This window comes from Bos indicus, chromosome 27, assembly GCF_029378745.1.
Source record: "Bos indicus isolate NIAB-ARS_2022 breed Sahiwal x Tharparkar chromosome 27, NIAB-ARS_B.indTharparkar_mat_pri_1.0, whole genome shotgun sequence".
NCBI lineage: Eukaryota > Metazoa > Chordata > Mammalia > Artiodactyla > Bovidae > Bos > Bos indicus.
In genome coordinates this window covers 14,910,625-14,922,731 of record NC_091786.1, presented here as the reverse complement: position 1 = coordinate 14,922,731, position 12,107 = coordinate 14,910,625, and the positions used below count along the sequence as shown (strand labels likewise).

The window sequence follows — 12,107 nt, the reverse complement described above, 5'->3', positions numbered from 1 at the left end:
CAGGTAGATCCCACATGCCTCAGAGCGACTAAGCCTGTGCACCACAGCTACTGAGCCTGTGCTCTAGAGCCCAGGAATTGCAACTACAGAAGTCTGTACATCTGGAGCGCGTGCTCTGCAACGAGAGAAGCCACTGCAATGAGAAGCCCACGCACCGCAACTGTGGAGTAGCCCCTGCTCCCTGCAACTAGAGAAAAGTCTGCACAGCAATGAAGACCCAGCCCAGCCAAAAATAAATAAATAATTTTTTTTTTTAAAGAACACTGGTAAATTACTTGAAAAAAAACATCTTGTATTCTGTGCACAGGTGATGTCACCTCTGGTTGTTGCCTGATCCTGTTCCCCTAGTATGTGGTACAGATCCAGTGTTGAAGGAGGCTAGTGAGCTCAGGACAAAGGCGCTCCAGCATTTACTGGATGTGGGCTGTGTGCCGGGCCCCGGACTGAGCACAGCATCCTCTTTGGAAGGTGCTTCTATTCCCAACTGTGCCTCTGTGAAGTCAAGTCACTTGCTCTGTCTCTCACAGCCGGAAGGCTGAATCAGGGTGGTGACTGAGTTTGTCGTCTGTTGCCGCGTACAACTACAAACTTAGTCCCTGAACACAACACACTTTATCATCCCACAGTTGCTGAGGGTCAGGAGAGCAGGCATGACTTGGCTCGGGTCTTCGGCTCCGGGCATTCTCTGCAGAAACCCGCTGTCCAGTTCTGGGCCGGGGCGGCTGTCGCATCTCAGGATGGGATCTGGGAGGGTCTGCTTCCAGGCTCACACAGCGCGGGGTGGAATGTAGTTCCTGGCAGGTTGTCAGCCTGAGGGCCTCAGCTTCTTGCTGGCTGTTGGCTGGAAGCAGCCCCTCGGTTGTCTGTCCGGGTGCCTCCCTGCCGTGGCGGCCTGCCCCCTCAAGGCCAGCCGGGGAGGTTGTCGCCTCATTAGATGGGGTTTCAGGCTTATGTAATGTGATCGCATACAGCCTGTCGCCTCCGCCCTGTTCCGTTGGTTTCAGAGCAAGTCACAGCCCCGCCTGCCCTCCGGAGGAGGGAACCCCACGAGGAGGTAAACACGGCAGCTGAGGCTCACAGGAACCCCCCTAGAATCTGTGCATCCACAGCAAGCCAGGGGGAAGATAAACCCCTTTATCCTTCCAGGATATCAGCACTGAGGGGCTGGGAGGAGACTGGGCTGGAAAGGAGGGACCTGGGGAGACTGGGCTGGGATTTAAATGAACCAGCTGCTGCGGATGGTGTGGGGCCTGGATGGAGCAGCCGCAAGGAAAGGGCCTGACACGGAGGCAGAAGCTGGCAGAGGACCAGGGGGGCAGACGGGCACCCAGGGGCCCAACATCCCACCCCGGGAAGCAGAGACCATGAATAAACGTAGCCTGGCCCTGGGAAAATGAGCCACCCCTCCACCTTCAACCTTTTCTCCGAAGGGACAGAACTAGAGAACTCCAATTCTACCCCAACACCTCCCAGGCACACGCGTTTGACCTGAGCAAAGGAGACGGAGGTTTTGAGTTTAGTGACCCACTTCTTTGGAAGAAAAAGTTTCTGATATATATGTATTTTAAAACACTGCCTGAGCCTCCAAACAGTTTGAGCTGCAGGAATGATAGGCCTGTGTTTTTCTCTCTGTGAACAGAAAGTGAAACTACGGATAGCGTGCCCAGTGACGAAGAGAGCGCGGAGGTAAGCATGGCGGGGCCGCTGGCGCCAGCAGGCGCTGGGACAGAGCCTTCCCAACCAGCACGGTGGTTTCCGCGTGGCTAGTGGAGGTTCTTTTCTTTTGATCATGAGTTTCAGTTGCGGCTTTTTTTTTCTTTTCTTGGTGGTGGTGGTGAAATATACATAACGTAAAAATTGACAGTGCTTTTGTATTTCAACTTACAAAACGAGGCTTTGGGGAAATGAACGGGAGGGCAGAGAGTGAGAGATGTCTCAGTAAGAAAGCAGGCTGTGGCGGCAGGAAAAAGCCAGGAAACGCTGATGTTCGTAGGGCCATAAACATCCTACTTCTTGGGCAGAAATAGAAAGTCCAGGTGGCTCCGGGCAGTGATGAGAGGTCAATGTCAGGAAGCGCTTTAAGCCGGAGCAGCTCTCCAGGTCCCTAGAGTCCCTGCCACCCGCGATCCATGCCCACTGGCCAGGTGTGTATTCAGTCGGATTCTGAGTCCCCCTCCTGTTCTCCTTCCTCTGGCTGGGCTCTGACAATGCCAGCCAATGGCTCTGATGGTGAGCGAAGGCATTCCTGTGAAGCCTGCCTTGTGTCTGTGTTTGAGTCAGTTACAGACAGACAGACTGTCTAGCGGTTGTTTGATATAGCGATTTCCCAGGGTGCGAACTGCTTCCAAGGATAGCCTGGGAATTCTGAAAAGACAGCAGGCGCAGGTGCTCACACATTTGGACCCTGTTTCTTCAAGGTCAGAATTCTAGCTCCTTCCCTGAATGGCGCCCACAGCTTGAAGCCAGCTGTTGGCAGCATGCTGGAGCTCTGAACTGCACTCATTTGAAAGAGATCCAGGGGCATTCCCTGTGTTATTGAGCACCTCACTTGCCTTCTTCTGAAAAACTCAGCTGGACTCAGGGATCCGGTGGGGCCATCGTGAAGACCTGGCCGCCCTCTCGCACCAGCCATCCTGGCCCAGAGCTTCCTAACAATCAGGCCAGGCAGCTGGCGTTAGAGGGGAACCAGAAACCAAGCTGCTGCCTCATTTTCCTGCCTTCATAGAATAGTCTCGGCTAGATTTCTGGGAGGTGGGCGACGGGCATTGATGATTAAAAATAAAAGGTTGCGGGGGAGAGAAACTGTGTTTTGGGGGCATGTGTGGCTGGGGATGGATCTCAGTTCAAGGATGTGGAGTCACTCAGCTTCTTGTTTATTCCATGCCTCTTAAATTCAGATACTTAACACGTGGGGAGAAGGGGCCGTGTTTTAAAAAGCCACTGGAGAAAGGGCAGAGGAAATACCTGTCATCATTCTTTTCTTTGCAAGGGTCGGCCACACTGGCGGAAGAGGAGCGTTGAAGGCAAACAGTACCTCAGCAACATGGGGCCGCGGAACACGTACCTACTGCCCAGCATGGCCACCTTTGTCACGTCCAACAAGCCCGACCTCCAGGTCACCATCAAAGAGGAGAGCTGCCCGGTGCCTTACAACAGCTCCTGGCCCCCGTTCCCCGACCTCCCCATCACCGCCCCCATGAGCCCCACGCCCAGCAGCAGCCGCCCAGACCGGGAGACCCGGGCCAGCGTCATCAAGAAGACGTCAGACATCACCCAGGCCCGCGTCAAGAGCTACTAATAAGCCTGCGACTTCCCCTGGTGGTTGTCGGGATTTCTTGGCTTTGTGTTTATCGTTTGTTTGTATTTTATTTTTCTCTCTGACATCTGTTGTAGACGAATCTTAAGGGAAAAAGCCTTGACAAAATAGAACATTGATTGCTGTGTCCAACTCCAGTACTGGAGCTTCTTTTTAACTCAGGACTCCAGCTTCTTGGTAGACGCGTTATCTCTAGAGCCTGCTGGATCTCCCAGGGCTGCTCCCTCAAGTTCAAGGACGTCATAGGACCAACCCATATACGGGCAGTGAGGTGCTGCGTTGCCTGTGGTCAAGGCCAGCATGGTGGAATGGATGCCTCCACACGGAGGAAGAAAATGTGAACTAGCTGGAATTTTTTATTCTTGTGAATATGTACATAGGGCAGTACATAGGGCAGTACTAGCGACGTTGCAGTCTGCTTCTGCACCTTATCTTAAAAGCACTTACAGATAGACCTTCTTGTGATCCTGCTCTGTTTCACAGCACATCAGCACCCCCCTTCCCTAGCCTTCTTCCCTCCTCCCCTCCCAGCCCTGACCCTTCCTCCCTTCCTTCCCCTCCCATCTCTTTCCCTTCATCCCCTCCCCTCCTCTCCCATTCATTTTCTTTCCTCCTCTTCCTCCCCTCAAAGGCCGTGTTCCACATCCCTGAGGAGGAGAAGAAGGAAATGAACTTCTCCACCAATGTCCCATTTTAAAAGACTGCTTTAAAAAAAACAACAACAAAAAAAAAAAGAGAAAATCTTTCTAATCTGCTATGCTTGAATGCCACGCGGTACAAAGGAAAACTATCATGGAAAGATTATGCAAATTCTCAGATTTGAAGACAAAAATACTCTAATTCTAACCAGAGCAAGCTTTTTTATTTTTTATACAGGGGAATATTTTATTCAAGGTAAAATTCTAAAGAAAATATAATTGTTTTTTATCTTTTCTACAGCAAATTTATAATTTTAAGATTCCTTTTCTTGTTTATCGGCAGTTATTACATCCTTGTGGCACATTTTTTTTTTTAATTTTGTAAAGGTGAAAAAGCTTTTATGAGCTCATGTAGCAATCAAATTATCCTGTGGATTGATAATAAATGAATATGATATATAGTTAAATTTTTAATGGGCATCACGCCTGGCTTTGTCTGTGTGTACCTTAGAGGACAGTCATGGGACAGGACTGGCAGTGTATCATTTCTTCTGGCGGACTGGAACTTTCCCCCTTTCTTTTCTTTTGTGTTAATCATTCAGTCATGTCCGGCTCTTTGTGACCCCATGGACTGTAACCCACCAGGCTTCTCTGTCCATGAGATTCTCCAGGCAAGAATACTGGAGTGGGTTGCCGTGTGCTTCTCCAGGGGCTCTTCCCAACCCAGGGATCGAACATAGGTATCCTGCACTGCAGGCAGATTCTTTACGGTCTGAGCCACCTAGGAAGCCCTGAGGATGCCTTCCTTTGCGGGGTGTTTGCCTGCAGCTGGATCCTGTGCTGAGTGCTGTCTTACATGACAATTTCACCTCTTCACTCATCAAGGTTGTGCACAGGATAGAGATTTATCTCCATTTCACAGGGAAGAAATGGAGACTGGAAAGGAAAATGCCTTTATGCAAAGCCTCACAGGTAGTAAGCGTCCGAGGCTGGTGTGATTATGGATGGAGTCTTTTTCCCCCTTTCCACTGCTCTCTACTGTTAGCAAATTCCATGCACATCTGTGTTTTTCTTGTTCTTAAATATATGATTAAAATTCTGTATTTATGTCACATCCTGAGCTCACGGATAAGACATTTTTGGTAACAGGAGGTATTTGTTGCATTCCTCCTGGCTCGGTCTTCTTTCTAAGACCTGGGGCCTCAGCCCAAGGCCCTGCCCTCAGAACTTAAGGCATATCTTTTCGAGTGAGAAATGTGAATTGCAGAATCCCAGACTCCACCACCGAGTCCGTGACCTCGGGGAAGCCACCCAGTTCACCCCTCAAGCTTCCACCGTGTCCGTAAAATCAACTTATGGAGCCTCAGCCCACCTCCCTGTTACCTCTGAGGCTTGTGTAGGAGATTGCTGGGTTAATGTTTGAAAAGGTTCCTTCAGTGAAAGGACAAAGGGCTAATTTTATACCTCCCTCTGTGTGTGGCTGCAGATAGAATTAGTGGCCATAAAATTATCCAGCCCTGAACAAAAAATGAACTGAAGCATGTTACTGGTTGCTGTGCTGTGGCTGAAATGCCAGGCTGGACGGTTGGCTGCTCCCATGAGGAGCACCCCGGTGGCAGTGGGTTTACCTCCCCTTCACGAAAAGCCTCTGCAATCTCGGCGAGAGGAGAAGCTGCAGGGAGGAGGGGTGCCAGTCTTCCTCGGCCCCGTGCCCTTCACTGAAGACCTCACCTTCTTCCAGGTTCTGGACAAACAGGTCCAGTTCTTTGCAACTTGGATCTAAATCCTTCTACTCAGCCACCCTGCTTTAGAATCAATTAACCAATAGCGGAAGGCGGCTCTCGGTCATGTGACCTGGAGATCAAAGGGGAGATCCTCTTGACCTCTTTCTTCCAAACACAGAGGGAGCCCCCCAACCCCCCAACTCACTTCCAGGCCTCTCAGCAGCTCTGCAGGGCCCAGAGGCCACTCCGTGTGCTTCTGCCGACTCGGTTGTGACCGGACAGGCAGCATCTCTCCAGGTGAGAGAAGACAGAGAACTGGAAATGCACCTGAGGGGCCTAAAGATAACCATCCATGGCCAAGAAGATGCAGGTTCGATGCCTGGGTCGGGACGATTCCCCTGGAGGAGGGCATGGAAACCCACTCCAGTATTCTTGCCTGGAGAACCCCACGGGCAGAGGCACCTGGCAGGCTGTGATCCATAGGTCACAAAGAGTCAGAGACAGCTGAGCACGCACCCAGAGCATAGCCAAGAAGGCAGGAGAACCAGAATGGTGTTTAAATTATTTCTGAGAAAGGGCGTGTTCTGTCATGTTCGTCAGTGTCACTTGCCAGGAGTGTGGGGAAGGAGCCCCGTGCCTGGGGTTGGCCTGAGGAAGAAAAATCAGCGAGACGGGGCATCTCAGGGACGCAGCCTCAGACCTCATTGTCTGTTACAGGAAGTGCTGGGGACAGTGCTGCTTTTGGCTGGTGTCTGTGTGAGCTGATAAGCTTTTGTGATGGGCTTGGGTGTGTGTGTGGATACGTTTTATGGTGGGCTTGGTGTGTGTGTGTGTTGATATGCCTTTTTGATGGGCTTGGTGTGTGTGTGTGTGTGTGTGTGCACTGATACAGTTTTATGATGGGCTTGGTGTGTGTGTGTGTTGATATGCCTTTTTGATGGGCTTGGTGTGTGTGTGTGTGTGTGTGTGCACTGATACAGTTTTATGGTGGGCTTGGTGTGTGTGTGTGTTGATATGCCTTTTTGATGGGCTTGGTGTGTGTGTGTGTGTGCACTGATACAGTTTTATGATGGGCTTGGTGTGTGTGTGTGGATATGCTTTTGTGATGGGCTTGGTGTGTGTGTGTGTTGATAGGCTTTTGTGATGGGCTTGGGGTGTGTGTGTCTGTGTGTATCTGTGTGTGTGTGTGTGTGTAACTGGCAGGTTCAGTGTCTTAGTCTCTGCTCCAGCACCTGGGTCATCCCCTTAATAATGAGGAGCCTGTTCAGCTGTGACCTGTGCATCCAGTGGCAGGAACTTCCGCCCAGTCCGAAGGTTGAAAGAACCCAGCACATCCTGAACCGCAAAGGGCTTCCAGAACACCGTTTTGCAAGTTTCTAAATAAATCCATGCTCAGCCATAGCATTTTTCCATGTTTTGATGGAAGTAACTGCCAAAGGAGGTGTTTAGTCTATTTAAATGTATTTATAGAGAAGAAGAAATACACACAGAAAAGAAATACAAATCTACTGGCCATCCAAACCCCAAAATAGTATCTGGTTTTTTCCCCCCCCCCATCCTAAATCTAAAGTATATTTGGCTATCAGGTAACTAGTGAGATCAAAATTTTAGGATTGAGGAAGATGAGTGATTGGGTTTCAGGATTCTGAGTTTTCCAACTTGTGCTTTTGGAAGTATTTTGCATGTGAATGAAAACGACGGTTAAGCCCCAAATGGCCTCCTGCCCTAATGGAACATTAGACATTCCTTTTGCTCGAGGCTATTCTTTGAACGTTGAATTCATTAGGTTTTAAAAGCTCCCTGTTATTCTAGCTGTGGACAAACAGACCCAGATAAAAGGTGAACATAAGAACCCCCGGCAATTCTGCCAAATTTCTACTGAGGAAAGAGAAAGCGCACTAGGAGGCTTGCAAGCAGGTAGCCCAGAGGGGTCCTGGAACGCGGTGTCAGGTACCCAGTGTCTCAGTAGCAGCCTTGGTTTGCAAAGAGAATGGAGGCAGAAACTGGTTTTTACTCCATGGTGTTCGGCTACCTCTTGCAACACCACCCCCTGGCGCACCCTGGGCCAGGATGGTCGGAGCTGGTGGACTAGAGCCTGACCCACCGAGGGGCCTGGGAACCAGTTCTCCACCTGTACTTAGGCTGCTGCAGACCCCTCCCCGAGGGAATCCCACTCTGTGGGACTGGAAGCTTCTCCAGGTTGTGTTTCAGTCATGTTGGCCTTCCAGATGTGGAAACTATGCAGTCACCCCCCCACCCAGAAGCTTCTCCTGCTCCCCTGGGATCCACACACCAGTGTCAAAGAACAGGGCCGGGCGCCTGGGCTCCAGCCCTCGGGAGGGTGGCTGGCTACAGACCCAGGGAGGAGCACCCCGGCTGGGCAAAGCTTCGGGTCAGGAGACACAAGAAGATGTGGGTGCGCAGTTCTCTCCCGAGGCTGCTGGCCCTCTGGACCCTAACACCATCCCCTGCCCGGCTTGGGCAGGCCTGGCCTTGCTGGGCAGACAGACCAGGGTTTTGTTGAGGTTTCCTTCTGCGGCCATGCTAACAACAGGTGCAGGGGTTCTGCTACCAAAAATAGAGCCTGGAAGGAAGGAAGTGGCCAGGCCTAATAGCCGGTGTGAGCAAAAATGTTAAGTCTGTCCAAGAACTTGAGTCATTCCATGGAAGGGTTGGAAGGCTTGAGATGTGGGACATGTCAGAGTTCACACGGTCTAAAAGCGTTTTCTGGAGTCCTTTAGGCAATTTTCTTAAGAAGAAAAGCAGCCCAGGTGGTGCCTCTGTTCCCTAAGCATGCTGCCCTCGGGCGGCTTGGTCAGTTTCCCTGTATCTGCTTTGTAAACACGTTCAGACTGCGCTTGCTGTTTCTGAGGAATGCATTGTGCTAGATTGTGCAACTCCGGCTCCGTTAACCCCTCACACGCACGGCCGGAGAAACGGCACCGTCACGGGGCACAGTTGATTTTAGCAACACAAATGTTTTTGCAGGTGCTCAACAAACTCCAGGGTGACGGCATCGCTAAGTTTTGGTTTGGGTTGAGAAGAATGTTTGAAAATCTAAACATCCAAGCGTTCAACCGCATGAATCATCGGGGAACGAAACTCTCCAGCATAATCCATCTACTGGAAGGTTGGGTCGTAGAACTGAGCATGCTCACATTCTCCAGTTCTCAGTGATGCACCATATCAAAGACATTATTTTGAATCCCAAATTGTACTTGAACTCGATGTCTGAAATTTCAGGATAATGTCAGCCGCTAGAGTCTGGGGAGGGGAGGAGGGGAGGGGGGAGTTGTTGATGGTTTGTGATAGCTAAGCATTTATTTATCCCTAGAATTAACATGATAAATATTCTCAATAGAATTAACTTTTCTGTCTCCCAATTACATTATAAGCAGATTTCCCTTGCGTTCCCAAAGGATCTAGTGCTATAACTTTTCTCTGGGAAGCTCCTGTATCAAGTTTTTAAAATTTAATTATGAAATATGCTATTAATTATATTTCACACCCTGAGCTGTAGCATATTCAGTGCATAACCAAAAAAGAAGATTGATAAAAGTGTAGACGGCAGCCCAAGGCCATTGCTCAAATTTCACCCTGATGGCTTCTGCGATCATTCACAAGACAACTGTGACGTGAGAAGGAAACCCCAGGCTGGTTTAAAAGATTTGTGTTTGCAAACTTTAATTTGCAAGATGGATTTAAAATAATATAATTTCAAATGCCTTCCTTTACCACCTCATGAATTTAACTAGGGCAACTAATCATCTCGGTTTGCTCAGGTCATGGGATTTCAGTGCTAAAACAGAAAATATCAGGCAAACCAGAAGGATTTGGTCACCCTAAATTTAATGGTAAGATTCAGAGAACACATATCACTTTGCTTTCTTTGAGGATTTTCTAAACCCGGGTGAAAGCTTCATGAAGAGGCATAACTGAGGGTATATTGTTGATGACCTTGTTACTAATGCAGTAATTTTGGAGTAGTGTTCAGGTAAGAGGGCTTCCCAGGTGATGCTAGTGATAAAGAACCCCTCTGACAATACAAGAGAGGTAAGAGATGTAGGTTTGATCCCTGGGTTGGGAAGATCCCTTGGAGGAGGGCATGGCAACACACTCCAGTGTTCATGCCTGGAGAGTCTCATGGTCAGAGGAGCCTGGTGGGCTATACAGTCCATAGGGTCACAAACAGTCAGACACGACTGAAGCGACTTAACATGCACGCACCAACATTCTGTTAAGAAAAATAGATTCATTGATTCAACACTATTTATGGAGTTCCTACTGTCTGCCACTAGGGTTCTAAGTGTTAGAAGGCTATACAGAAGTGAGCAAAACAAAGTCTGTGTTTGAATAGAGATTAAATTCTAGTAGTGGTGGACATCCAACCAATAAGCAGTCTTTGGTGGTGGTTTAGTCACTAAGTCATGTCCAAGTCTTGCAACTCCAGACACTGTAGCCCAGCAGACTCCTCTGTCCATGGCATTATCAAGCAAGAATACTGCAGTGGGTTGCCATTTCCTCCTCCAGGGGATCTTCCCGACCCAGGGATCAAACCCATGTCTTTTGCATTGCAGGTGGATTCTTTACCAACTGAGCCACTAGGGAAGCCCAAGCAGTCTTTCAGTTCAGTTCAGTCGGTTCAGTTGCTCAGTCGTGTCCGACTCTTTGCGACCCCATGAATCGCAGCACACCAGGCCTCCCTGTCCATCACCAACTCCCGGAGTTCACTCAGACTCACGTCCATCGAGTCAGTGATGCCATCCAGCCTCCTCTGGGGGCCCATTAAATTAGCGACTAAACCTTGAGAAAGTCCCAGTGTCTCACAATCACGTTGCCCGATGATTACAAGTGAATGCGAAGGAAGGTAGCTTCTGCCTCCATCCTGACTCTCAGTCTCACTCACGCGCAGATAACTAACTTGTCGAACCAGATTCACAGTTTAGAAGCCCAGATGCAAGAACAACTAGGAAATAAGGCTGTCCATTTCCAGCTTTGGTGTCAGAGGAAAGCAGAAGAGAAAAAGTTGGGCAGGACTTTCCTGATGTTAAGGTTCCCGTGCTTCCAATCCAGGGGGATGGATTTGATTCCCTCCCCCCGGCAATTTGGGCATGGGGACTGCTGAGTGCTTGTTTGGGATATGCATACACCTCAAGGAATTCACTCTGCCAATAACACCAAAGGAAGTAAAAACTCCCAAATAAGAGCATCCAGAGACCAGAGTCATCATCCTGTACTTCCCATGTGTATGGGACTGCAAGGTGGTGTAGTGGAAAGAGATTGGGTTTTTTTTTTTAAATCAGATGAACCTGGGTTCAGTTCTCACTTGCTGCTGACTTTTCTGAAATCTCTTAATATCTATACAAAACAGGATTTTTTGTATATAAAAGAAGACATTAACATCTTACATTAACATCTTACTCACAAGAATGTTGTGAGAAAGATCTTGTCATTAAAGTCTGGGCTGTGTTGTATGCACTCAGTTTTATCAAGCACATAATCTGGATATAAAATAGCCAGGATCCATATTACAGAGCGCTGCTTCCAGATGATCTATCCCCTCCAGATTTATATTAATTCAAGGATTTATCACTGAGGATTCCAGAGCTCAAACATGTGACCCCAATTTCTATGTAGCCCAAAATTAGTGGGGTTTCCCCCCCTAGTTCCTGGTCCAAGATTTGTTGGGCAAGACTCATTTTATGATTAAGTGGGCTTATAGTTAAGAAAATATTAGGAGTTGAAGGCAATCAGAATCTGTCAGTAGGGACTTTTATTTTTAATATCATGGACTCAAACACATTTTTAAAATGCCTTCTAAAACCACCAGGTAGAATTTAATTAACTTTTGATTATTGAGGTGATCCTAATTGACTTCATTCTGGGTCAGCAACATGATTTCATCATAGACCAGTGGGCACGCTGATTCCCACCAGATTTGTAGGATGCAGGACATATTGACTCAGCAAGTTTGAAATCAGGTGCATTTCTGCGAACTTATAAATCAGACAAGCACACTATTAAGCTTTTGTGTTTCTTGATATTTTCCTGCCCTATCCTAGAATGTTATCCTAGGTCACGGACAGGATGAAGGAACTTGGATACGGCGGAAGCTTCAATAGAGTCTAGACATAGATCAGGTGCAGCTGCAGGAGAAGTCCTTTCCAGGGTATCTGTTTGCCTCAATGGATCAACACGGCGATTGAGAAGCTTCCTGGGAGAAGAGCTAGAAGAATGTCAGAGACTAGATTCTGGGAAGACAGTGTAGGCTGAGGCTGTGACCAGCTGGAGCCAGAAAGATGCTAAAGGTGGTGGGTGCTGTTCTCAGTAGCATCGGGACTGCTGCTTGTGCCCATAAAGATACTCTATCACCCTTGAGAGACGTGTAGCCCGAGGCGAGAGTGGCCGAGGGTATGTCAGCTGCCATCT

The 12,107-nt window shown here is 48.7% G+C and overlaps 1 protein-coding gene across 2 annotated transcripts in view; it reads left to right on the top strand.

Moving 5' to 3' along the window:
* The window catches only part of IRF2 (interferon regulatory factor 2), an 83,716-nt gene extending 79,288 nt beyond the window's left edge, over positions 1-4,428 (top strand). For both annotated transcript variants that reach the window (XM_070781707.1, XM_019953488.2), the window contains exons 8-9: positions 1,640-1,686; positions 2,990-4,428. In XM_070781707.1, the coding sequence (XP_070637808.1) occupies positions 1,640-1,686; positions 2,990-3,298 (356 nt within the window). In that variant the 3' untranslated portion in view covers positions 3,299-4,428. The remainder of the gene's footprint in view (positions 1-1,639; positions 1,687-2,989) is intronic.
* Positions 4,429-12,107: the final 7,679 nt, after the last annotated feature.